The following is a 26,460-nucleotide window of genomic DNA, read 5'->3' as shown; positions in this document are numbered from 1 at the left end:
GTTGCTACTTTAGAAATTGATTTACTAAGACGTTTTTTCCCCCCCTATTCTGTGCCTGTGGCCAAAGCAACTTAAGTAAATTAGTTTATTAAGGTGCCGCTGCTTATCAACTGCAAAGGTAATTGTCTCCTTTTCCAAAGCATGCTGTCAGCTGTGCGACAGCACCCCTTAGTTGGCACACAGATAATAGGAAGTGTTTGTAGTGATGTAACCAGTTTTTATTTGAAACTTGACTGTTCTGGGCTCTGATTGGCCTGGAGTTTGAAATTACCCAGCATATGCTGGCTGTTGCTTCAGTTTCAGCCTGGGAGAAGAGAGAGAGAGAGCTCTTTGCTGAAGCCCTGTAAAAAACACTTACATTTGATAACTGGTGAACAGCTATATATGTCCTGATATCCCCAGGTACTTTCTAGGAAGTATTCAAATGTTTCCTTAATGTTATAATTGATCCATATTTCAGTTACCTGTTATTGTTTGCTATTTGCACTATTTTGTTCCACTGTTCAATATTTTTAAGAGAATAAACATCTCGCCCTATTTGTCTGGACTGATAGAGAACCTGGTGGTTTGTGTGTTGGGTCTGTGAGTGCTTTCTCTCGGAACTGAGGAACCAGTGGTAGTGTGGCCCCAGTAACCTAGAAATCACTGGGGATAACTTGAGAGCAGGAGACTCGCCCAGAGGCGGTTGTGACCCAGTCAGTGGGAGGAGGGTGCTAGTGTAGGGCACAAGCAGTAGGTGCAGGCGGACCTGAGCTGTGCTGGGGATAGACCCTTTGTGGCCACCGGGTAACCCCAGGCGGGTGGGTGGCTAGGTGTTTCGTGGCATTCTGCTTGTCGACAAAAAAAAAAACAGCTGCTGACCTGCGATGGGTGTTCTCTGCAGACAACAGGATAATCAATCACATACATCCTTCTGCCTCCCTACGAAGCTGGATTATAAGATTTTACATAGGACTGAAGGAGCTCACATGATGGCAGCTGCACAGGAATTCCCTTGTATGTTCAGAAAAGCCTTCTAAGTTTTTAAAGCTTAGCTTGATGATTTTTGCATTCAGAACAGTTAGATGATGTTGCTCAGTTGCATAACTGGTTATCCTGCTGAATGCAGAGGCAGCTTTTTAGAAAATACATTACTTATGTTACTTCTGGAAACACCTCAGATTATTTCTTCCAGGCATTCCACGTGCTTGGGGCAACTTTTAATAAAGGGTTACCATGCAGGAACCCAGAACTACCGCCAGCCCAATGCGGGTGCCAGCAGTAGTTCCACCCCCATTTCTGGTGCTAGCAGAAATATTGAAAAAATAGCAGTAATCGGGCATCACCACGCGCTGCCTGGTTAGCACGGCAGCCCTTACTGCCACCTCACCTTACCGCTCCCCCAGAAATGGCTGCACAGCAAGTGCAAACTTACAGCACAGCCATTTCATTTTTGGTTATTTTCACCCGCTGTGGTAAAATGGGCCCTGGCGTGCAGCAGAAACAATCGCCATCGCTAGTGCAGCTTTGTAAAAGGGCCCCTCCATTTCTTAGGGCCAAAACTGACTCCCTCTCTAAGATCTAAACCATCCTATAAGACCTTCAAGTCATTACTTAAAACTTTCTTTCTTTTCTCAACCTTTGGGCCTCAGCAGTAGAGAGTATTTCTGTGTGAATTTGTTTTTCTTCTCCCTCCCCCTTGGTCTATGCTCTTATTGTTTAGTTGAGTATGGTTGAACTGATACGATTGAGGCTTTCCTCATATATTTGGAGTTCTTTTCTTTTTTCTGCTTTATATATTGTTATTTTATTTATTGTAAAGTGCTCTGAACTGCTTGTCTAGATAGGGCAGTATATCAAATTTTAATAAACATAAACATTTCCAGGTTTGCAGGTTTTCAAGGCTTAACTAAATGACTTTGATTCTATTTCTACAGATTTATCGAATTCTGGGAAAGACGGTAGTGTGTTATCCTATTGTTTTTGATTTAAGTGACTTCTACATGTCTCAGGATGTTATGCTGCTCATTGATGATATAAAGGTATATTTTTTATTGTGTGTCCACAATATATTTGAAAGAACAATGGTGTATATAGATTATTTTTTTAAGAAATATCTGTATAAAATTTGTCCAGATGCAATTAACTTGACCTTGAAAGCTATATTTTCTTTAAGGTGTGAGGCTAGCTGGGGCATGACATCCAGTCTAGTAAGTAAGGAGAGATAATAAGATGCCTCATCTAAATTTGTCAAGTGTTTAATTCTTTCTAAACATGGTGCATTTTCCTTAGTCATATTATTCAATTGTTTTATATTGCTTCTTGAAAATCATTGAAAAACACATTTCAAATTTATTATACCCAGAGCAAATAAACTGTTGGGGGTAGGGGAAGGCACCATGGACATCCATGCAAATGATACAGAAGTTATTTAGTACAATGGCTTCATGGAAAGGGACATGATTTTTAATGGCTGTGAGGAAGTGAGTAAACACAGCACCCCTTAAAAGCAATTGCTCACCAGGTCACCTTAAAGGAATGCTAACTAGACTGCTGAGTCAGGCGGGCAGGGCTCAAATGGAGCACAGTCAAAATCCCTAGCATGGGAACAGGAGGCCCACAACAGGTAACAAGGGCACTCCAAGAGAGAATTCCAAGCACAGGCAGCAGTGTTTGAAGATGTGCCTGGTACTGGAGGAAGATGTCCTCCAGGAGAGTCCTAACCTGTGACTGCAGTGTTTGAAGAATGGTCAGAGTAGGAGGTTTGTATTGTGACGTATTTAACCAGCCTGTGACTGCAGTGTTTCAAGATCAGTCAAGGTAGGAAGATTATAGAACTCAAGTGAAGTACTGAAGTTGGGCCTGCTAGGAGCTGTCACTGTGAGCGTTAAGTTAATGAAGCTGGGCTTTGGGGAACCTGAAAGAGTAAAGTCGTTTTTTGTGTGAATGAAGTTCCATTTGAATCCTGCCCATGTTGGCTTACCTGGTCTGTGACAATAACAGACTTTTGGTATAATAAAGACTTTTCTTCTGCTTTACTCTGTCTGCCACCTGTATCTCTGAAGGCTCCATGCCTGTGCCCCACCCTCCGTACTACAGTCACTGTAAAGCACACAGATGCAGAGTGACAGTGGCCGAGTTAGTCCTAAAGACAATCAGTTGTTCTACAGGCTGCACTGTCTTTCTGTAGGCCAACGCAAGGATTATTTTGAAAACATTTAAGTACTTCTTCCAGATGGATACATGTTGGTGTTGGATTGTTTGTGGCTGTTAATATGCTCATCTATTAAAAACAATTGCAACTGGGCGAACTGAATAGGTCAATTTGGTCTTTATGCGCCACCAGCTACAATAGCACCCTTATAGTCTTGTAATAATGTACGTATGATTATTTATTTGGATTTATTTACCGCCTTTTCGAAGGAATTCACTCAAAGCAGTGTACAGCAAGAATGTTGATCCACTCAAAAAAAAAATACAACCCGCTAAATATAGAACAGAGTTTTTGGACCCTCCTCACCCACATCTGGCATGAAATTAGGAATCCACAATCCTTCCAGTGTTTTCTCCCGCAGCTTGAGCTCAAAGTCTAGTACTGTATTTTTGTTTTACTTTCCTCTTGTAGTGTCTACATTTTATAGTGGTCAACATATTTCAGGCAGGCTGTGCAATCAGGGGTCCCACAGAGTGACCAATGAGATGTGGCAGAATTATGAACTATGTCAGCAGGCTAGAAAGAAGAGGATATGAAGAAGGCTGCTGTGCTAACTTAAATGAAACATAAACACTTTTTAACTATTACTGCAGTAATTCCATCATTCTCTTTCACAAAGTACACTCTTTTAGTATTAGATAGGAACAGATTTCTGAATTCTCTGAATTCTCTGTCTTATGTGGCTCATGCAAAATGAAATCATTGTTACTTTGTTTGATGTATACTAAAGATCACCTTTTATGCCAAAGGGTGTAGCCTGAGAAATGGGATATATCTGAAAACATCATTTCTTTACCAGTGATGCTTAGCATTTTCTTTGCCTTTGTTAGTAATTCTGTGGCTTGCTTATTCTGTTCCTTTGTATTAAGTATCTTGCTTTGTTTTTGCACAGAATGCACTGCAGCTTATTAAACAGTATTGGAAAATGCGTGGACGTCCTCTGTTCCTTGTACTTATTCGAGAAGATAACATCAGGTATGAAAAGATGCAGAGAGGTCAGTTCAGTTCATTATTAGATATGATGCTGCCTTCCCCCTCCCCCATTAGCATCTATGCCTCCCTAGCAAGGCCTTCTGTTTGATTTATTTTTCTTTTCTTTTAATACACAGAGGAAGCAGATTTAATCCTATCTTGGACATGCTGGCATCATTTAAAAAAGGAAATGTTGGAGATGTGAAGGTTCACGTTGACAGGTTACAGGTACGTTACTAAAAGCAGTGCCACACTCAGGTTTCAATCACTCTTGTTCTTTGGTTTTACTAGCATACATATGATTTTCTGGGGTGGAAGGAATTACTTAAGTGGTATATTTAAATTCTGTAGTAAATGCACGCTGTCATAGGAGCCAACTTTTCAAAATGATTGGGGGTGCTGAATTTTTTATTTTTTTTTTTTACAGATGGTGCATTCCCCCCTCACCCTCGTCCCCCTCCCTCTCCTCATCCCTCCTCCCTCTCGCTATCCCCCCTCCCTCCGAGTTCCAGGCCCCTCCTCCCTCTGAGTTCCAGGGTCCCCCTCCCTCCCTTCGAGTTCCGGGCCCTCTCCCTCCGAATTTTAAAAGTCATCTTACCTCGTCAGGGTTACAGCGGCAGCAGCAGTGAAAAGTGTGCAGGCTCGGCGCTTCAGCCTTCCCTTCTCTCTCTCTCTCTCTCAGCTCTGGTCTCGCCCTTTGAGAGAGAGAGAGAAGGGAAGGCTGAAGCGCTGAGCCTTCACGCTTTTCACTGCTGCTGCCGCCGTAACCCCGAAGAGGTAAGATGACTTTTAAAATTCGGAGGGAGGGGGCCCGGAACTCGAAGGGAGGGACTTTTAAAATTCTGGGCTGGCAAAGGGAACTTCCGGTGGGTGAAATATTGGGGGTGCTCGAGCACCCACAGCATCCACGGAGTCAGCGCCTATGCACGCTGTATTATTTCATTTTATCTGCAAAGAAAAATTACATGTAGACTACATGAACAGAGCGTCATCTTTAAAATATAAACATATAATCATGTGATCTCTTATTAATTGCTTTTCTCACCCCTTAGGTGTAAATTTTGTGTAGGCTATTCATGTCTTAACCAGTTAATACCAATGAATATCACCACAAACCCCTAAAGTGAAAGCTGGCTATTGGGGGGGAGGGTCAGGGGGCAGAGTCGGCACTTAATCACCTAAGTTAAATGTCCGTGTTGGACTGTATAAAAGTTGGTCCTATCTTTGCGGTCCTTTTACTAAGTAGTGGTAAAAAGTGGTCTGCCGTAGTGTGTACGCGTGAAATTGGTGCATGCTGGGCCATTTTTTACCATAGCTGTGAAAAAGGGCATTTTTTAATGGGGCCAGTAAATGGTCGTGTGCCAAAATTAAAAGTAGCACTCAGCTACTTACTGCCTGAGCCCTTACCACCACCCAGCGATCTAGCGGTACCCGTGCGGTAATCAGGCCGCACTACCAATTACTGCTGGAAACGCCCCCCCCCCCCCCCCCCCCCGGTAGAAAATAGTGCACTCCAACTTCAAAACTACCGGAGGTTGCTCGCACTACCCCTGTGGTAGTGCCAATTTGGCACGCGCTACCCGCACATTGGCCTTACTACTGCTTAGTAAATGGACCCCTTTATGCAGTGGTACTTAGGCATTTTAGTCCTGTATATAGCAAACAGTTTTTGAATGCTTTTTAAAGTTTAGAATTTGAGCTCTGAGCATGTTTGTTTCTATTGAACACAAGTTAATATTGGCTAGGTTTATGAAATCTTGTGTTCCTCTTGGTCGTGTCATAGATATAAATTCTCCTCTAGGATGTTCAGGTAATTTTTACCCATAGACAGGTTTATGGTCAGGTTCCACATAGGTGTGAAACCTGGATACTACAATTCCTGTCTCGATCACACATTTTATAATCTTGAGCTATTTACAACCTATTTACCACAGGTTTTTAAGGTATAGGGTTTTTTTTCCATGAACATTAACCATTTAAACGTTACTGCAGTTAAATCCCACATTAAACATCTAAAATGGAATTTTATTTAAATGTTTGAAAGGAGACAAAAGGGGTGAGAAATGTAGCACAGATATTTCCATTACACATCTTAATGGTAAGGCAAACAGCTATGGAAATTTGTCTGCCGCTCCAGAGATGTAATTAAGTGTTTCTATAGTAATAGCTGCTGCATTGACATTGTGGCTAATTCCTCCCACTTGCCAACCACACCCCCTCTCACTCCAAAGCATTACTGTGGAAGTATTACTGCTAATATAGTTTATTGAAATTTACTATACCGCTCTACTGACGAGCAGAGCGGTGTACAGGCTAAACATAAAGTAAGAAATGAACGCCACATTATAATAGGACAGCAAAATCACTCATGCCAGGACAGAATAGAGAGAAAGAAGTCAGTAAAGGTAAAAAAAAAAAAAAGAGGCTGCAATGGACCAGCACTAAACATCTTGGGGACTCAGAAAAGGGCCTGATAAGCTTGGTTAAATAACCAAGGTTTTAGGTCAGCCTTGAAACTCTTGAACAACAAGTGTTCAATTTGCGTTTAATGGCAAAACCTTAATGTTATTTAGTAACTAGGCCACATAACCTCCCTATGCTCAGGTTTAGCTTGTAAACTTTTTTTTGTCGTAAACACGGTAACATCATCAATTATTTTGTCCCGAATCTTTCAGTGTGGAGAGGCAAGATTTTATCATTAATTTGTATTAATTGTGTGATTCCTGCTGTTATTGAAAGTGCTATACAAATTTAACCATTCTTTTTATTCTCAAATGCTAGGACAACCAATATGCCTCGACAGTTATACGTGTTGAAGACAAGCTTCCATTACCTTATAGACAGATGCTGTAAATTCCTATGATTTGAAATCATTTTCCTTGTACAAAGGTTTTTTAAGGTTTTTTTTACCCTAACTTTAGGTTTAAACCAGGAACTGATTTCTGAAATAATAGAATGAAAAAATATACAGCTTCACTAAGGGCTCCTTTTACATAGCTACACTAGCGATTCTGTTGCAGTAAATACGATGAAGCTTATTCAATTCCTATGGGCTTTGTCGCATTTGCCAAGTGAGAATTGGTAGCACGGTTTTGTAAAAGGAGACCTAAATGTATATATGGGGCTGTAAAAATTATGAGGGAAGAGGATTCAGTTCTGCTCCAAAGAAGGTGTAAAAGTGTGCATGTTAAATGCTAATATATTTGATTTCCTGTGTGTATTTACTCCAAAGCCGATATCAAATCTGATCATATTATGATCACTGTTATCAAGCGGCCCCATCACCATTACCTCCCGCACCAGATCATGCGTTCCACTAAGGACTGAGTCTAGAATTTTTCCTCTTCTTTTTGACTCCTTTACCAGCTGTTCTACAAAGCAGTCCATGATTTCTTCAAGGAATTTTACATCCCTAGCATGCTCTGATGTTATATTTACCCAGTCAGTACTGGGGTATTTGAAATCACCCATTATTATTGTGTTTCCCAGTTTGTTAGCCTCCCTAATTTTAATAACATTTCTACATCTGTCTGTTCATCCTGGCCAGGTGGACGGTAGTACACTCCTGTCACTGTCCTTTTCCCCTTTACACATGGAATTTCAATCCATAGGGATTCCAAGATGTGTTTTGTTTCTTGCAGAATTTTCAAGCTATTTGATTCAAGGCCCTCCTTAACATACAAAGCTACCCCTCCACCAATTCGATACACCCTATTACTAGGATATAATTTGTACCCTGGTATGACAGTGTCCCACTGGTTATCCTCCTTCCTCCAGGTCTCAGAGATGCCTATTATATCTAATTTTTCATTTAGTACAATATATTCTAACTGTCCCATCTTATTTCTTAGTTTTCTGGCATTCTCATATAGACATTATAAACTGTTTGTTGTTGCTATTTACATTTTGCTCAGCAGTTGACTGTGTTAATTTGCAATCTTTTGTCCTCTTTTTCTTTAAAGACACCTGTTCTACTATGATCTCTATTGCAACCTCGCTATCGGGATACCCTGTCTTCCCTGTTTTGGTGATATCTTTGAAAGATACCTTGTTTCGAACCATGTGATTTTGAACGACTGTCGGTCTTCCCCCAGGTTCTAGTTTAAAAGCTGCTCTATCTCCTTCTTAAATGCAAATACCGGCAGCCTGGTCCCACCCTGGTTAAGGTGGAGCCCATCATTCTGGAATAGGCACCCCCTTCCCCATAGTGTTGCCCAGTTCCTTACAAATTTAAAACCCTCCTCCCTGCACTATCCCCTCATCCATGCATTGAGACTCTGGAGCTCTACCTGTCTCTTGGGCCATGCGCATGGAATGGGGAGCACTTCAGAAAATGCTACCCTACAGGTTCTGGATTTGAACTTTCTACCTACGAGCTTAAATTTGGCTTCCAGAACCTCTCTCCCAGATTTTCTTATGTCCTTGATACCCACGTGTGCCAAGATAGCCGGCTCCTCCCCAGCACTATCTAAAATCATATCTAGGTGATGCATAAGGTCTGCCACCTTTACACCAGGCAGGCAAGTGTCCAGGCAATCCTCACGTCCATCAGCCACCCAGCTATCTACATGGGCATTCTTAACACAGAAGGAAGCAAATCTGAGGAGTAGCTTAATGGTTAGTGCAGTGAACTAATTGTGAATCCTCTAGAAAGAGAAAAATAACAAAGGTATCTAAATATATACGAATCCTGCAAGCCTGAAGGCTATTGAAATGGTGTACATTCAGGTACAGCAGGGCTCACAATTAAGGGAAAAGGAAAGAGGATGAGACTTGATATACCTACTGCCTTTCTGTGGTTACAATCAAAGCGGTTTATATATTATATACAAGTACTTATTTTGTACCTCGGGCAATAGAGGTTTAAGTAACTTGCCCAGAGTCACAAAGAGTTGCAGTGGAAATTGAACCCGGGTCACCAGGGTCAAAGCCCAGTGCACTAACTGCTAGGCTACTCTTCCACTCCAACAACGAGTTAGTGGGATTTGAACCTGGGTTACTTGGTTTACAGTCCACTGCACTAACCACTACTAGGCTGACCCTCTACTCTGCATGAAGTCTGTCTGGCCATTTTCTAAGAATGCTGCTATACAGATATGTCCATGTCCCTTGTTTTCTCCATTTAAAATTTGGGCTTTTCAGTTTGTAAAATAGATGTTCATATGGGACGTTTGTAGCACATGGATGTCCATGTCACTTATCCTGTTCGAAAATACATGTGAGATGGACATCCATTTGGGATGTTCTACTACTAGTACTAATCATTTCTATATCACTACCAGACATACTCAGCACTATACATATTATATACAGTTACTTTTTCTGTCCCTAGAGGGCTCACAATCTTTTTTGTACCTGGGGCAATGGAGGGTTAAGTGACTTGCCCAAGGTCAAAAGGAGCTGCAGTAGGAATTGAACCTGGGTTGCCAGGATCAAGGTCTGCTGCACTAACCATTAGGCTAATCCTCCACTCCACAAGTTCTGACTTGGACAACCTTTTCGAAAATGCCCCTCCACATCTATTTGACAGTTGTCACATTTCTTGTTCGTGAAGGATGTTAACTGAAAGAAAAGTAGTGATATATACCCTTAGAAGATGAAAATAACCTACTTCCTAACCACATTTAGGGGGGAAGTTATCAATGTGCGTTAGGGCAATAACCCATGTTATTTGCCCCTTAATGCAGCTCATTACTATGTAAATACATGGTGCAAATTGCAAGCTGCAGATTAGCCTGTCAAATAACCCTAGCTTTAGGCTTCTTTTGCTCTTTATATGGAAAGATGATGACCCTTAAGAGTAGTACTACAAGACTACTGCTAGGGGTCACCGGCACTGTTTTGAATCTCAGTGCTGGCAGGGCAGGAGCAAGTAGGGTCTCCTACCTGCCCCCTAGACCTCCAGGGAAATGTACTGGTATGGATAAGAGAGAGCCATGGGGGGGGGGGGGGTAGTATTTTGGAAGCACTATTAAGAGAAGACCTTGTTTGAAGGGGCCACATAGGGACAATTCCCTTCATTTGGTGCTGCCTCATTTAGAATTGACCTAGCATCTGGTTAGGACATGGCAGCCTGATGCTCCCGAGCCAATGAACTAACACAACTTGTTTGTTTGTCCTCTACCACAGCAATCATCAACCTGTGCTATAGAGGCAGAGAGGAAACAGATGATTCTCACAAAGGAAGGACCTAAAGTTGCCAACTTGGGGGCAGGAGGGGGGATGGCGTTACCAATGCCCATATTCTTATTCCCACTGTACCTTATGGAGTACCTATTCGTCCCTATACTTAGCCCTTCCACAGCTCTCAAAAATCAAATCACAAGCTCAAAATCTTCCCTGTTATTCACCCTCTCCCCCAAGGTCTAGTCCCTGCCTCTCACCTGTTCCCTGATCTCCATACCATTCTTTTGCCTTTTCTCCACCTTCAGTTACCATCTTCACCCCCTTCCCTCATCTTACACCCCACTATACCATATTACTATTTCAAAAAAATTGCATAACATAAATAGAAGAACGGGGGAAAAGACCTCAGAAAGTTGTGGCCACCAGCTGCTAGGCTGGAATGGACAATTGAAATCTTAATGGCACAGTTCTTCTCTTTAATCATTGGTCAGAACCCCCCCACCCCGGGCCAACCTACATGTATTGTAGCAACACTTTAAATTTATTTTGTTTTTCTTGTTTGCTTTTGTGTACAAAATGATCTTTTTATTAATGAACTAGCATTTTCCACCACAGTACTGCAGTTGTAGTATTATAAATTCAACTTAGCTGGCTGAGCTTGGCTGCATACATCCTCCCAGGCAGGCATCTGAACCCGACGGAACTGTTTCATCGTGGGGCTTCTTCAGGGGATAAAGGACACCAAAAATCCTGAATGTAGATTACTGCTCAACAGTAGCGCTCAACAAAGCAGCCTGGGCCCTAGAAAATACACCTTCTACTGAGACAAAAGACTATTATTGATTGTACAAAGAAACAAAACATTAACAGAATACCCATTATGCACACAGAACACAGACAGGCCCTGGGTTGTTGGAAATTTCTGTTGTGGGTTATATTTTACTTTTTATGTTACTCTGTACTGTATGATTTTTAGTTTGAAAGTTTGGGTTGAAAGGCCTTGCATTGCATTCAATTAAATTAAATACGGAATAAGGAATTACAAAATAGAAATAGAAACCCTAAAACGTAAAACTCTATATGCAATGTAGCACTGGAGAAATTAAAATAGAAATCACATATCCTCTTGTACTGTGCAAAGTACAAAATTACCAGCAATGCACATCCCCAAACTTGACCTATTTCAATTGATGAACTTAAAATATTTTCTCCCTTTTATTTTCTGCACATTCTATGTTTTATCTGATTTTGGTCTGTTTTTTCTGTGCCTTCAGTTTTGTCCTTTTCGAGGAATTATTTTCCTTTATCTTTTCCTTCTTGTCTGCTTCACGTCCCTCCCCATATTGTCTCTGGCATATTTCTGCCTCTTTATTCATACAAAAAGATTTTACTCCTCTTTTTCTCCTTCCAGTCCTCCTGTCCCAGCTATTCATCTACCCAGTCCCTCCCTCTATTGCCTCTATCTCCCTGTCACCAGTCTTCAACTATTTGGTTCGGAAATGGTATTCAAATTATATGCATGCTGTTAAAAATGAAAGCGGGGGGAGGGGGACGTGCTCACGCATGCACAGAAGAGTTTCGAACTAAGCTAAGCTGTTGTGCGCATGCATCAGGCAAACCCACAAGAACATAAAAGTAGCCATACTGGGTCAGACCAATGGGCTACCAATGGTCCATCTAGCCCAGTATCCTGTTTCCAACATCGGTCAAGCCAGGTCACAAGTACCTGGCAGAAACCCAAATCGTGGCAACATTCCATGTTACAAATCCCAGGGCAAGCAGTTGCTTTCCCATATCTGTCTCAACAGCAAACTCTGGACTTTTCCTCCAGGAACTTATCCAAACCTTTTTTAAACCCAGATACGCTAGCCGCTGTTACCACACCCTCCGACAAAGAGTTCCAGAGCTTAACTATTTGTTGAGTGAAAAAATATTTCCTCATATTTGCTTTAAAAGTATTTCCATGTAACTTCCTTGAGTGTCCTCTAGTCTTTGTACTTTTGGAACGAGTAAAAAATTGATTTACTTCTCATTCTACACCACTGAGAATTTTGTAGACCTCAATCATATTTCCCCTCATCTGTCTCTTTTCCAAGCTGAGGAGCCCTAAACTCTTTAGCCTTTTCTCATATGAGAGGAGTTCCATTCCCTTTATTATTGTGGTCGCTCTTCTTTGAACCTTTTCTAATTCTGCTATATCTTTTTTGAGATACGGCGAACAGAACTGAACGCAGTACTCAAGCTGAGGCCGCACCATGGAGCGATACAGAGGCATTGTAGTTTTTTCAGTCTTACTCACCATCCCTTTCCTAATAATTCCTAGCATCCTTTTCTGGCTGCCACCACACACTGTGAAGATTTCAGCACACATTAGTGCTGTTTTCTGCGCCTTTAAATATAAGCTTTTCAAAAAAAAAATTTTTTAACTTGGAAGGCTTATATTTAAGTTAGAAAACAGGTGCCAATGTGTGCTTTCACTTATGGTTTACTTTGACTCACATACGTTCACCTCTTGCTACCAGCGCTTAGGGGTTTGCACAGGCTTCCTTCTTCCAAATTAAATAAACATGAGATATGAAAGAAAGAATCGTGAGAATCCTCTCATCAAACACCCTAACGCCTGCTCTGAGCTGGCGTTAGGTATTCAGTTGTAAGGGCGGCTTTGTTTTGTGTGCTGTTCTCTGAGTATTGGGAGGAAATAGGAAATTACATCATTAACATCTGTTTGACTACATTCGCATGCTGTGTGTGCAAATCTTTGGCGTGTTCATTTTCTCTTGAGCTAGAGCCCTCTGAGCATTCTGTGCTCACTAACACTGGCATTACATTTTGAGCATCGGCCTATGAGTTCCTCTCCAACCATCTCCTTTCAACGATCTCAGCTTCTCCCTTCAAGCTGACTCATCCTTCTCTCTGTGCCCCCCCCCCCCCCCAACCTTTTGCCATTTCTGTTTTATTAATCCAATAGCCCCTTCCATAGTAGTGTAACTTATAGCTTCAATAATTAAATCAGACCATTAGAAGGCAAGTATCTACTACTACTACTATTTAACATTTCTATAGCGCTACAAGGCATATGCAGCGCTGTACACCGTACACAAAAAAGACAATCCCTGCTCAATGAGCTTACAATCTAGAGATTATATCTATGTCAATGATACTGTTATCTATATCAAATCCATGATCCTTTACCTTTCCCATCCTGCCCTCTTCCCCATTTCCCCTCCCAGTTCTCACTCTCTTTATTTTATTTTCATCTCTTATCTATCTACTAGCTTTCATACCTCCTCCCCCACATTCTCACTCTTCTCCCAGCCTCGTTTCCTTTATCTTTTTTTTTGCTCTTTACCTAGTCCTTCTTTTCCCCTATACTCAGCCCTTCCCCAGCTCTCATCTCTTTTTTCTGCTTCTCATCCTTTCACAAGGTCCAATCCCTGCCTCTTGCCTGTTTCCTGATCTGTATACCATTCTTTTGCCTTTTCTCCACCTTCAGTTTCCCTCTCAATCCCTTGCCTCATCTTTCGCCTGACTGCAAATAACCCATAGCTTGCCCCACATTCATAACCCCATATCTTATAACCCACTCACACACTGCAAGATCCATCTCCTAAACATACCCACTAAGGTTACCAATCTCACCAATTCCCAGTTCACCCCACCCTCCAATTTCACTATTACCTCCCACAACCTGCTGCCTATTCTCCAGTTGCTACTCATCCCATGACCCCAGTCTCTGCTTTCCACACCTGCATATCTCTTTCACCATTATACCCCCTCTCTCAGTTCCTCAGCAGCTGTTCTCCCTACCCACCTTCGTAAATTTTCCTGCATTGTTTGGGGATGATACCACAAGAAGGAGAGGCAGTGAACTTAACAAAATTACTTGGAAAAAAAAACAGGCATAAATCTCTACAAGTACCTTTTCCAGTGGCAATAATCAAAGAAAAATTATGCATGCAGTTCTGCTTTGATTGTTGGTGCAAACCTTGTGGATTAAAACTACCCTTGGCTTGGGCACTATGGGGTCCTTTTACTAAAGTATGCTGAAAAATGGCTTGCGGTACTGTAGGCGCAGGTTTTGGCTATGCGCTGTTCAATGTTTCAGCGCACCTGTAAAAAATTGCTGCGCGTCCATTTTAGTTCTTCAACCTTACTGCCAGCCATTAACCTAGTGGTAAAGTCTCACACATTAACCAGGTGGTAATGACCTACTTGCATCAAATGTCACGATGCACGTCTGATACGCACATCCGAAAATAAAAATAAATTTTCGGCCGCACGTATCAGATGCGCACCAAAAATGAAATTACCTCAAAAGCCATGCGGTAGCTGAGCGGTAACTCCATTTTGGTGCACATTGGGTGCATGTAGACGCCTACACGGCTTAGTAAAAAGGCCCTTATATGAGCAGCTTGATGAGTTCCTGCTGTATGAGTTCAAGACCCACAGACTTCAGAAGATTAATTCCAGGGATAGCTTTTGTGGATGTACTGATTTGCTGGATCGTTTTTTAAAAATCATGTGATCTACTTTTTTGTGTTCCTGAAGTCTCTGGTAGCGGAGATTAAGAGATGGCAGGTATCCCGTTTTTTGAAGTTCATTGAAGTAATCACAGTCCTCTTTCTTCCGTTTTGATATCAACACTTAAATTACCAAAATATATCAGAAGAGGGCTACTACTGAAAAGGTGTGAGCAAATTCAATTCAAATAAATAAAAAAAAGGCCAGGACTACTTAACCCTCCATTGCCCCTAGTACAAAATAAGTACCTGAATATATGTAAACCGCTTTGAATGTAGTTGCAAAAACCTCAGAAAGGCGGTATATCAAGTCCCATTTCCCTTTCCCTTCCCTTACATAGGGGTTTCTGTGGTCAAGGGCAAATCTGCCTGAGTGGGCCCCTCCCCAAGGTTGAAGAGGGTAAATAGAGGTTCTGGAGAATGAATAATGATGTTTTGGGGGCATGGGTGTCTCCTTGGAGTTTCCAGAATATCTGCCACTCACTTTCTCTTCAACAACAACTCTGTCAGGTAGCAGAGGAAATCATTTTAGGAGTGATGCTAACATGGCTGTCCAAGGCTTTCCAAAGTTTGAGGCCTGCAGGAGGAGTCGTCATTTGCTCCCCCTGCTAACAGCTGTGGGTTCACTTAGTAGCTCTGGTGGGCTGTATCCATTAGCCCTTGTGATTCACCTTTGTTTAAATATCACTTCAGCTGTGCTATGGTTATAGGAATTTTAATATAATGTCTTGTTATTGCAGTTGTAATTTTTTAAGCCTGCAAGATCTAGTTTCATGCCTCTCCCACTCCTCCATTTTCCATTTATTAACAGCTCAGGCAGGCTTGTGCTACAGGGCTGTATAAATAACAGCGATATGCACAGTTTTATTTCTCAGTTGGAAGAAAGAGTTCATTACTAGAATAGCATAGAAATGCACATTCAGTTGTCTGTTACCTTCTCCCACTTGGAATATATACAGTTGAACAGTTCAGTTATAAAGCGACCTGATGGGTAACCACATGAAACAATCCATTGTGGCTACAGCAGTGTACATTCGCTTCCTTTCACTTCAAAAATAGTAATTTTTTTAACAGACTTTTGCAAATTACAGAGTATCTTGATGTGCCGATATTAGTAAAAAATAGTAAAGGCTTCAAATATGATAAGTTCTTGTTGCAGAGAATATTCTTCCATTTTCTGCTTGTGGCGTCAGATCTGCAAAATTCCTGAGTTACATCTGAAGATCTTTATTCTCATGCTGCAGAAAATACATTGAGGACAGGGGTGAAGATTTTTTCCTTTGTTACACTTTTTTTGACAGTTCCAAAATATTGCAGAATAGAACCATATTCTTTCAAAGAGCTTATGGTTACTGAGTTTGGGGGTGGGGATGTGAAGATAAGTGCATCTTATTTAACTTACAAAGCTTCCATGTTAAATTTTTCATTTTCTACACTAATCTCCTTATTTCTTTGTAGAGTATTGATCTTGCCCTCTATTTCTTTTGTTCACTTTTTATTACCTTCAGTATACCTTTTTTCTTTGTGTTTCAGACATTAATTTCTGGAGCAGTGGTTGAGCAACTTGACTTCCTTAGGATCAATGAAACAGAAGAGTAAGGGGTCATTTGGGAAATTAAATGATGTGCACTTTTTATTAAAATAAAATGAGACCTGTATGAAACACAGACTTTTTTTTTTTTTTGAAGGCTTCCTGAATTCAAAAGTTTTGAGGAGCTTGAACTTCCAAAACATTCAAAAGTCAAAAGACAGACAAGCACACCTAATGCTTCTGAACTGGAGCAACAAGCAGAGATCAACATAAATGAATGGAAAAACAAGCCAACCTATGAAATTCTCCAAAAACTCAATGTAAGGAGTGTCAAAAATGAATATTTTAGATAAAGCTTGGGAAATTGTATTGTATGTTCCTTCCCAATATGGTACTGAGCTTTTGTGCTATAAAAGGCTATTTACTGGGTGTCTGTGGTAGGGTTAGAGATAACTGCAAATGTGAAGGAAAATGGGAAGTGAGCCAATGACTCGAGACAAGGACAACAAATAAAATTCATGGTGGTTTATTGTAGACTTGACACAAATCTGTGTTTCGGCTACAGGCCTGCCTCAGTAGTCTTTGTTAGCTGTGTGAACAAATCATATTCTAGAAGGGAGTCGATAATGATACTGGTGGTCTAGAAGCCAAACCGACATTGGTGGTCTTGAAAAAGACATTTGGCGAGAGTTAGCTAAGACAGCTAAAAGTTGTGAAAAGCTGGAAAGCTTCTCACTTCCCTTCAAATTTGCAATTTTATCGTGGAATTTTGGCGTTCATCCACTTAGGTGGACCATTTCACCTTATCTAGGATTAGAGATAACACCATGAAGAAAAAATGAGATATCCTTGTGCCAGCAGGCTAAGACACACCAATAGGCCCAAACTACGTGATAGTCCAACATGCAGAGATGAGGAAGAAATGTAAAAACTGTTTAAATTGAGGGTAATACAGGACCCTTCAGACCCCAGAGAGCCCAATAAGCAAAACTGGGCATTGAACCCCGATCTTCCACATTTGCCCTGAGTCACCAGGCTGGCCCCCAGTCTTGAGGATTTTTAATAAATGCATGCTGAAATCTGTTATAACTTATTTATGTCAAATGTTTTTTCATTGTTAGGACTGCAATTGTTTAGCCAGTCAGGCAATTCTTTTAAGTATTCTCCTTAAGAGAGAAGGACCACATTTTATCACCAGAGAGGGTGAGTGTTTCTTCTACATTAATTGTTTCTATTCTAGAAAAGTACACCATTGTTCATGCAGGTTTTAATGCATATGAATAATAGAAAATAATATATTGGACGAGCTTTTGGATCTAGTGGAAGCCAGGTGTACATTCAGATGTTAGACTAGAATAATTAGCCACACGTAAGAATGCCTCAGTTCTGTACAGTCTTTGTAATGGTGGGTTGTCATCATAGCAGGCAGTGTGAGGTATTTGTTTTACTCTAATGTATTTAAACTGAAACATTAGTAATTACATTTAAAGATAAGGTGAGTTTATTTGGATTGGTGGGGACGAGGACAAAGAGAAGAGATTTTGAATTTAGCTCACATCATTTTCAGTAGTATCTCAAGGCATTATATTCAGGTACAAGAGGTATTTTCCTGTTCCTGGAGAGCTTATAATCTAAGTGGCCCTTTTACAAAGGTGTGCTAGTAAATGGGCTTATTGTGTCCTTACTCTGGCCTTTCCTGCATGCTAAGCCCATTTCTAGCACGGCTATTGTAAAGGGATTTTTTTCTTTTTGTTCTATTTCTGGCCATGTGCGAATGTTAGTATTAGCGTGTAGCTATTTAAACAAATTATTGCAGGAGAACTTACCGCCCCATGTTATGGACTTACTAACCAGTTTGCACAGAGGTAGTAGCACACTAGCTGATTGGTGCATCCACGCCCATTCTCCACCCCTGACAAAACAACGCAGAACGTTTTAGAGCATCCTGCATTAGTGCCTAATGCAGCTTAAAAGAGACCCAAAGTTTCCACCTGAAGCAATAGAGAGTGAATTGAATTACCCAAGATCACAGAGAGTTGCAGTGGGATTTGAGCCATTAGACCACTCATTCCATTTTAATGGTGACTCAGGGCAGAGGCATTCGGGTACAGTAGGTACAGAGAACTTATAATCTAAGTTACACATGAAACAGTGGAGGGTAAAGTAACATCAGTGTTGGAAGAAGTGGGATTTCAACTGTGTCTTCCATGGTTCTTAACTCCTTGAGGGGCATAATCAAACAGGGCGCCCACGTTTTCATGAGGGCGTCCTTGCAGGACGGCCCCGTAAAGGGGCGGGGCAACCCGTATTATCGAAACAAGATGGGCGTCCATCTTTCGTTTCGATAATACGGTCGGGGACGTGCAAATCATGAAATTTAGGTCGACCTTAGAGATGATCATCCTTAAGTTGTTTTTGAGATGGTCGTCCCCAGTTTTCGGCGATAATGGAAACCGAGGATGCCCATCTCAAAAACGACCAAATCCAAGCTATTTGGTCATGGGAGCAGCCAGCATTCGTAGTGCACTGATCCCCCTCACATGCCAGGACACCAACCGGACACCCTAGGGGGCACTGTAGTGGACTTCACAAATTGCTCCCAGCTGCATAGCTCCCTTACCTTCCGTGCTGAGCCCTCCAACCCCCCCCCCCCCCAAAACCCACTCCCCACAACTGTACAACACTACCATAGCCCTAAGGGGTGAAGGGGGGCACCTACATGTGGGTACAATGGGTTTGGGGGGGGGTTGGAGGGCTCAACATTTACCACCACAAGTGTAACAGGTAGGGGGGGGCTGGGCCTGGGTCCGCCTGCCTGAAGTACACTACACCCACTAAAAACTGCTCCAGGGACCTGCATACTGCTGTGATGGAGCTGGGTATGACATTTGAGGCTGGCATAGAGGTTGGAAAAACATGTTAAAAAAATTTGGGGGTGGGTGGGAGGGGGTTGGTGACCAGTGGGGAAGTAAGGGGAAGTCATCCCCGATTCCCTTCGGTGGTCATCTGTTCAGTTTGGGCACCTTTTCGAGACTTGGTCGTGAAAAAAAATGGACCAAGTAAAGCTGGCCAAACGCTCGCCAAGGACACCCTTCTTTTTTCCCATTATCGGCCGAGGACGCCCATCTCTAAATCACACACCAGTCCCGCCTTCGGTACGGTACCGACACGCTCCCATGAATTCTAGTCGTCCCCGCGACGGAAAGCAGTTGAGGACGCCCAAAATCGGCTTTTGATTATGCCGATTTGGCCGACCCTGAGAGAAGGACGCCCATCTCCCGATTTGTGTTGGAAGATGGGTGTCCTTCTCTTTCGAAAATTCACCTGCTTGTGTGTGAACCATGAGGCCACGTTTCCACAACTTATACACAAAATAGTGAAAGGTAATTGATATTGCCAGGTTTATTTTCTCTCATTTTCGTAGAGTTACAGTACTAATTGTACGGTCAAAATAGAGAACAATCAAGATTAGGTTCTTCCCGCTTATATTCTAAGGTCTTAGGGCATGCTCTATGAATTGGCACTGACAAATGATTAAACATTGTAATGCTTTTATCATTAAGTTCAAAAACCTATTATATGTGCTCCTATAAATAATATTCCAAATAAAGGGGCCCGTTTATGAAAGCATGTTAGACTGTATTAATGTGCCCAAAAATGAGACTACACTAGGCTACCGCATTCTCCTGGCAGTAATTTCAGATTTGCCATGCACCCATAATGCCTGGAAGTTTCTGGCGGTAATCGGCAGTTGGTGCATGCCGACCGATCACCGTGCTTGTAGCGCATGAGCCCTTCCCGTAGATCAATGGGCGGCGTTAAGGGCTCAGGCCGGTTTTAGTGCATGCCCTTTTCCTGGCCCATTAAAGAAAGCCCTGTTTTGCAGACGTGGTAAAAACTGGCCTGGCGCACACTGAAAATACGTGCCTATGCTACCGCAGGCCACTTTTTACCGCTGCTTAGTAAAAGGACCCCAAAGTGAAGTGTTAGAACTACCATAAAAGAAAATTTCCAGATTAATAAGGGAAATAAGCAGATTATTCCTCCTCTCTAGATATAAATAATCAATCCTTTCTTAGGTGATTTTAAATAACTGCTTCAATTTCAAAATAGGTGTTTTCATTAAAAAGAAAACTCAATACTTACTCATTTCTGATCTGAAGAACGGTTACCTTTAAAAGCTAATCAAAAATGTATTAAGTTAATCCAATAAAAAAGGTATCATCTTATTTTCTTTTCTATGTCTTGTTTTATTTCTATTTATTACCTTTAAAATTGGATTAACACAGCTACCACACCACTTTACTAAAAAAAAAAAAACCCTCAAAAACTCATCTTCAACAACTGTAGTCATAGATGTAAATTCTCCAAGACATTCGTGTTTCAAGGCAACAGCTCTGCTTCACAGAAAACTTCATTTAGTTTTCTGGTCCACAACTTTATAATCCTCAGTTCATACTCTTTACTGCAATCCATTCCATCTCTACTGTGGGTATATAAGAAAATGTTATCAGAAAGTCCTATGTGTCAAATCACGTAACTCACAACATATCAGAATTTCCACCAGCTCAAATCAATGTCATCCAGTCCTAGCCAAACGATTAGAGCAGTGGGATGAGAACCAGAGAATCTCAGTTCAAATCCCACTGCAGCTCTTTGTGACTTTGGGCAGTCACTTAACCCTCCATTACTTCAGTTACAAACTTACCCCCTGTTTACTAAGCCGCACGGCAATGCCAACACAGCCCGTTCAGAGTGAATGGGCTGTGTCAGCATTAGTGCATAGCAGCCACTAGCGAGGCTTAGTAAACATGGGGGTTAGTTTGTAAGCCCTTCAGGGACAGGTAAGTATCTAGTGTACCTGAATGTAACTCACCTTGACCTACAATTGAAAAAGGTGTGAGTCAAATAAGTAAATAATAAAAACAATAATTCAGTGTAGCTGTTTCAGATGGCAGACTGGTGTATGTTCAGTGTGTCACTCTAATGGCCCTACCTCCAGTACAGTTGAAATCAGACAGGAGGTGGGATTGTATCCATGGTTATGGTCGTGTATCCCTGTAGAACAGGTTCTGTTATACTGATAAATTATTTAAAGCATCCATTCATAAATCATTATCCTTTATATATTGTTACTTAGGTACTGTTTATGACCAGATAGAAAGAATCTATAGAAGATCTGGCAGCAAAAAGCTCTGGTATGTGTATATCCATTTTTTTCTGGCCTTAGTAGTTTGTTCTCATTCTGAAGTCAACAATAAGGCAACTTGATTTTTCATAAAAATAGTTCAGGAGCATCTGTGTTTTTCAGAGATTCATATGTATGCAAGCCACATGAGCAGAAATCAATTCATTTATAGGCTAGCCTGTTATAATTCATATTCATGAAAATCTGTATATTTTTGAAATTGTGATCGTTTCCACCAAATGCAATTCTTGAAAATCATATGTGCTAGCTAATTAGATAATTTTACTCTAATAAAAATTGCAGGCAGACCACATCCCGAAGTCAGAAGGGCTGCATTTGGCCCTTGGACTGCATATTTGATGTTGTCTTTCCTGACTATGTAAAAATTAGAGTCGGCAAAACAGTTGTAGGTGATTTCTTTTTATTGGATTCTAAATATATTTGTGTCTAGTTTTCAAGAGCTATACCCCTAAAGCTAATCACAAATGTATTTAGTTAGTCCAGTAAAGATATATCGCCATAAAAAATATATCATGCCAATGTGCTTCATTCTCTTTCTGAAAGCTTGAGAGGGATTCACTTGCAATGTCTATTCAGTCCTTGATTCCTGTGCTAAAAGTTCCAACAGAAAATACCAGTTAGAACCAAACACAAGAGGGTTCTTTAGAAATGCTTCTTGTCTACTTGGAGCCCTACTGATTCCACAGGCTTATTTCATATGTATGAACCTACTTGTAAAATAGTTGTAATGAAAAACAAAATGAATGACATTAAAAACTTTGTTACAATGTGAATGGATTTTATGTAACGTACTCTGAAGCAGTTTACATTTTTAGCAATGCTCAAGAATTACATGAATGTGTTAGGTTATAAAGAAGATGTTTGGATGACATGGGGGGGCTCATTTTCGAATAAGAAAAATGTCTAAAAAGAGGCATAAAGCAGCATTTGGATGTATTTCTCATAAAAACGTACAAATCAGTATTTTCTGGCTCCCACATCCCAATGGCTTGATTTTCAACGTTTTGCAATTCTTCTCTTTTTTCCTTTTCATTTTTTTAATGGATAAAAAAAAAAAAAAACGTCCAAAGCACAAAACCTTGTTCGAAATAGTATTTAAAAAAAAAAAAAAGATAGGCATTTTCTTTTTTTAAAATGATCTTCTTTCTTATTTGGATTTTGGACATTTTGTGCAAAACTTCCAGTCATACTTAGATGTCATATCAAATGACATTCAGAAGTTATTCTAATTCATTTTCTTTGCTGAATATCCTCATTCTCCGAGGACAAGCAGGCTGCTTGTTCTCGCATGTGGGTCGACGTCCGCGGCGGCCCAGGAATCGACAAAAAATTTTGCAAGCAAAATAAAATCAAAGTTGTGCGAGCAGCGCAAACCGCGAATGCACGAACGTGCCTCTTCAGTTCTTTTTTCTCTGCGGTGGGGTGTGATTCGTTTTTTTCTAATCACTCCTCTCTCAGGCCCAGGAAGAACTTCTCAGTGATTTTCGAGATCGGCTTTCGCTTGTTTTATATGTCTTTTGGCCGTGCGGTTGGGTTTTTCCCTTTTTTGTGCTTTTTCTTTCTTGGCACAATCGTGTCATTTGATTTTGCCGAAGCCGTTTTTCCTTCCATGTCATCGAAGACACCCAGCGGCTTCAAACGTTGTACTGGGTGCAACCGGACCATCTCTGGTACAGATACCCACGCCTGGTGTATCCAGTGCCTTGGGCCCGACGATAGCCCAGCCGCTTGTTGTCTGTGTCTGTATGAAGAAACGGACCCAAGCGTCTCGAGAGGCCCAATGAGAGAAGCTTTTTGGGGCCCAGTCCGGTCCTTCGACATCGGTACCGAGGTCGGCGTCGACATCGACAGAGCATCGACGTCGAGGAGAGAGGTAATGGCTGCTGAGAGACCAACTCACGTTGGTAGCAGTGAGGCGTCAAGTGGGTCTCCACCTCCCTCGAGGCCTCCTGTTATGCAGGCCCCCCGGAACCGACCGTCATCGGACCCGGCCCCTAGGAGATGTGAGGATTCCATGTCCTCCTCATCTTAACTGAGGAGTCTCGATGACGGGCGTCGAGCAAAGGCTAAGAAGGACCGTCATCATTCTCCTTCGCATGGTACCGGGAGCTCCAGGGCATTGAGAGAGTTGGCACCCGAGAAGCGTCAGCGCCGAGAGGACCACTCCCCCTTGGTACAGGAGGTACCGATGCGTCAGTCTCTTTGCATCCCAGTACCTGCTCCCGAGCCTCCACGGATTCTGACACCGCCTGTTCCACCAGCCCCCCACAGCCTTCTCCGATGGCGGCTCTCGACGAGCATATCCGGGCCTTGTTTCCAGAACTTCTGGAAGACTTACTGCGACAATCAACTTCGGTGTCAGGGGTGCTTGCGTCTACTGTACCATCTGCTGTCTGGCACTTCTCCTGTAGTGAGGTCTCCGACTGCAGCGCCACCTGCAGCATCGGCATTGGCTGCCACCCAAGTCAACTCCCCTTCGACATCGGTGGAGGGAGCTTCGCCGCAGTTGGATCGGGCGTTGACTTCTCAACATTGCCACAGAGGACATTGTTCCTCAGCGTCGAGGCAGGTCCAGTGTCAGAGTACCTTGACACTGAGCAGGAGCGCTTGTGGGAATCAGAGGAAGATCCCAGGTACTTCTCTTCTGATGAGTCCTTTTGGATTCCCTCTGACCCTTCCCCTCAGCTGGAAAGAAGACTATCTCCACCTGAGAGTCTGTCTTTTTCCTCCTTTGTCCGGGAAATGGCAACGGCTATTCCCTTCCCTGTGCAGATTGAGGATGAGCCCAGGACTGAGATGCTTGAGGTCCTGGATTATTCTTCTCCACCTAAAGAGGCTGTGACAGTCCCTCCTCATAAGGTACTGAAAGAAGTTCTTATTTATTTATTTATTTGTTACATTTGTAGGCTCAATGTGGCTTACATAGTACCGGGAAGGCGTTTGCAGACTCCGGTGAGAACAAATACAAAGTGACGTTGTGGTAAGATGAAGTTCATGTGGCATAGCTACATTAGGGAAATGTACATCAGAAGAGTTGCGTTTTGTCCATTACGTACTTTAGTTTTGTTGTGTTGCAGGGATCAGGCATTTAAGTTGGATCGGTGGGGTATGCCTTTTTGAACAGGTTAGTTTTTAGTGATTTCCGGAAGTTTAGGTGGTCGTACATCGATTTCAAGGCTTTTGGCAATGCATTCCATAGTTGTGTGCTTATGTAGGAAAAGCTGGATGCGTAAGTTGATTTGTATTTAAGTCCTTTGCAGCTTGGGTAGTGCAGGTTTAGATATGATCGTGTTGATTCTGATGTGTTTCTAGTTGGTAAGTCGATCAAGTCTGTCATGTATCCCGGGGCTTCACCGTAGATAATCTTGTGGACCAGGGTGTAGATTTTGAAGGCAATGTGTTCTTTGATTGGGAGCCAGTGCAGTTTTTCGTGGAGGGGTTTTGCACTTTCAAATTGCGTTTTTTCCGAATATAAGCCTAGCTGCCGTGTTTTGAGCGGTCTGGAGTTTCTTTAAGGTTTGTTCTTTGCATCCTGCATAAATTCCATTGCAGTAGTCTACGTGGCTTAGCACCATTGATTGTATCAGGTTGCGGAATGTTTCCCTGAGGAAGAATTGTTTCAGGCGTTTGAGTTTCCATATTAAGTGAAACATTTTCTTTGTTTTGGATGCCACTTGGCTCTCTAGTGTTAGGTTGCGGTCTATTGTATTGCCGAGGATTTTCAGGCTATCTGATATAGGAAGGGTGTAGTCTGGGGTGTTGATACTTGTGGGATTGTCCGCGCTGTGTTGGGATGAGAGGATGAGACAATGAGTTTTTTCTTTATTGAGTTTTAGTTGAAATGCATTTGCCCATGAGTCCAAGATGTTCAAGCTGAGCTTGATTTCGTTGGTGATTTCTGTCAGTTTGGTATTGTACAGAATGTATATTATGACATCGTCTGCATATATGGAAGGGTTGAGGCCTTGCTTGGATAAGGATTTTGCTAGTGGAATCATCATTAGATTGAAGAGTATCGGTGATAGTGGTGATCCTTGCGGTACTCCACAGTCTGCTTTCCACGGTGGTGATATGCTTGAGTTTGATTTTACTTGGTATGTTCTTGTGGTTAGGAAGCCCTTGATCCAGCTAAGTATGTTTCCACCAATCCCGAGTTTGTTTAGTAATCTTATTAATATATTATGGTTTCCCGTGTGGAATGCACTGGACATACCGAATTGGAGGAGGATGATGTTTTTACTTGTTGCTATTTCCTGTTTGAATTTGGCTAGGAGAGTGATTAGTACTGTTTCAGTACTGTGGAGGGGGCGAAAACCTGACTGTGATTCATGTAGTATTGAGTGTTTGTTTATGTAATTTGTAAGTTGTTTGGTTACCATGCTTTCCATCAGTTTGACTGCCAAAGGGATCGATGCTACTGGACGGTAGTTAGTGATTTCATTTGCTTTTTTCTTGGTATCTTTTGGTATCTTATGCGAAACTGGTCTGCCCCTCTATCTGGCCCTGTGGTTCCCAAGAAAGCTGAATCCTAATATCGGATCCATGGTGAACCTGGATTGATGAAGTCCCAATTACTCCACAATTCCATGGTAGTGGATTCCACTCTCTAGGAGTACTAGAGAGTATGCTTCGGCGCCCCCAGGCGAAAGACGTATCAGGCCACTATGCTTGCCACCAAGATCCAGTCTTACCAGCTCTTCACGAGCGTACACTTGAGGGACTTAATACAGCAACTGTCGGGCTTGATGGATGCACTCCCTACGGAGCTGGCTGAGCCTTTTCGCCAGGTGATCAGGCAGCAGAAGGCATGCCGAAAATTCCTGGCCAGGGGTATGTTTGACACTTTTGATGTAGCATCCAGGATCGCTCCTCAGAGTATAGTGATGCGCAGACGCTCATGGCTGCGTGG

At 42.0% G+C, this 26,460-nt stretch overlaps 1 protein-coding gene across 3 annotated transcripts in view; it reads left to right on the top strand.

The window, feature by feature from the left end:
* PHKB (phosphorylase kinase regulatory subunit beta) overlaps positions 1-26,460 on the top strand; it is a 435,362-nt gene that overhangs the window by 353,490 nt on the left and 55,412 nt on the right. For all 3 annotated transcript variants that reach the window (XM_030204379.1, XM_030204381.1, XM_030204382.1), the window contains 7 exons: positions 1,917-2,021; positions 4,086-4,168; positions 4,303-4,393; positions 16,345-16,406; positions 16,500-16,662; positions 17,464-17,545; positions 21,483-21,540. In XM_030204379.1, coding sequence (XP_030060239.1) covers positions 1,917-2,021; positions 4,086-4,168; positions 4,303-4,393; positions 16,345-16,406; positions 16,500-16,662; positions 17,464-17,545; positions 21,483-21,540 — 644 coding nt within the window. The remainder of the gene's footprint in view (positions 1-1,916; positions 2,022-4,085; positions 4,169-4,302; positions 4,394-16,344; positions 16,407-16,499; positions 16,663-17,463; positions 17,546-21,482; positions 21,541-26,460) is intronic.

This window comes from Microcaecilia unicolor, chromosome 5 (genome assembly GCF_901765095.1).
Source record: "Microcaecilia unicolor chromosome 5, aMicUni1.1, whole genome shotgun sequence".
NCBI lineage: Eukaryota > Metazoa > Chordata > Amphibia > Gymnophiona > Siphonopidae > Microcaecilia > Microcaecilia unicolor.
Note: the sequence above shows the minus strand (reverse complement) of the source record. Positions and strands in the feature narration are given on the sequence as shown.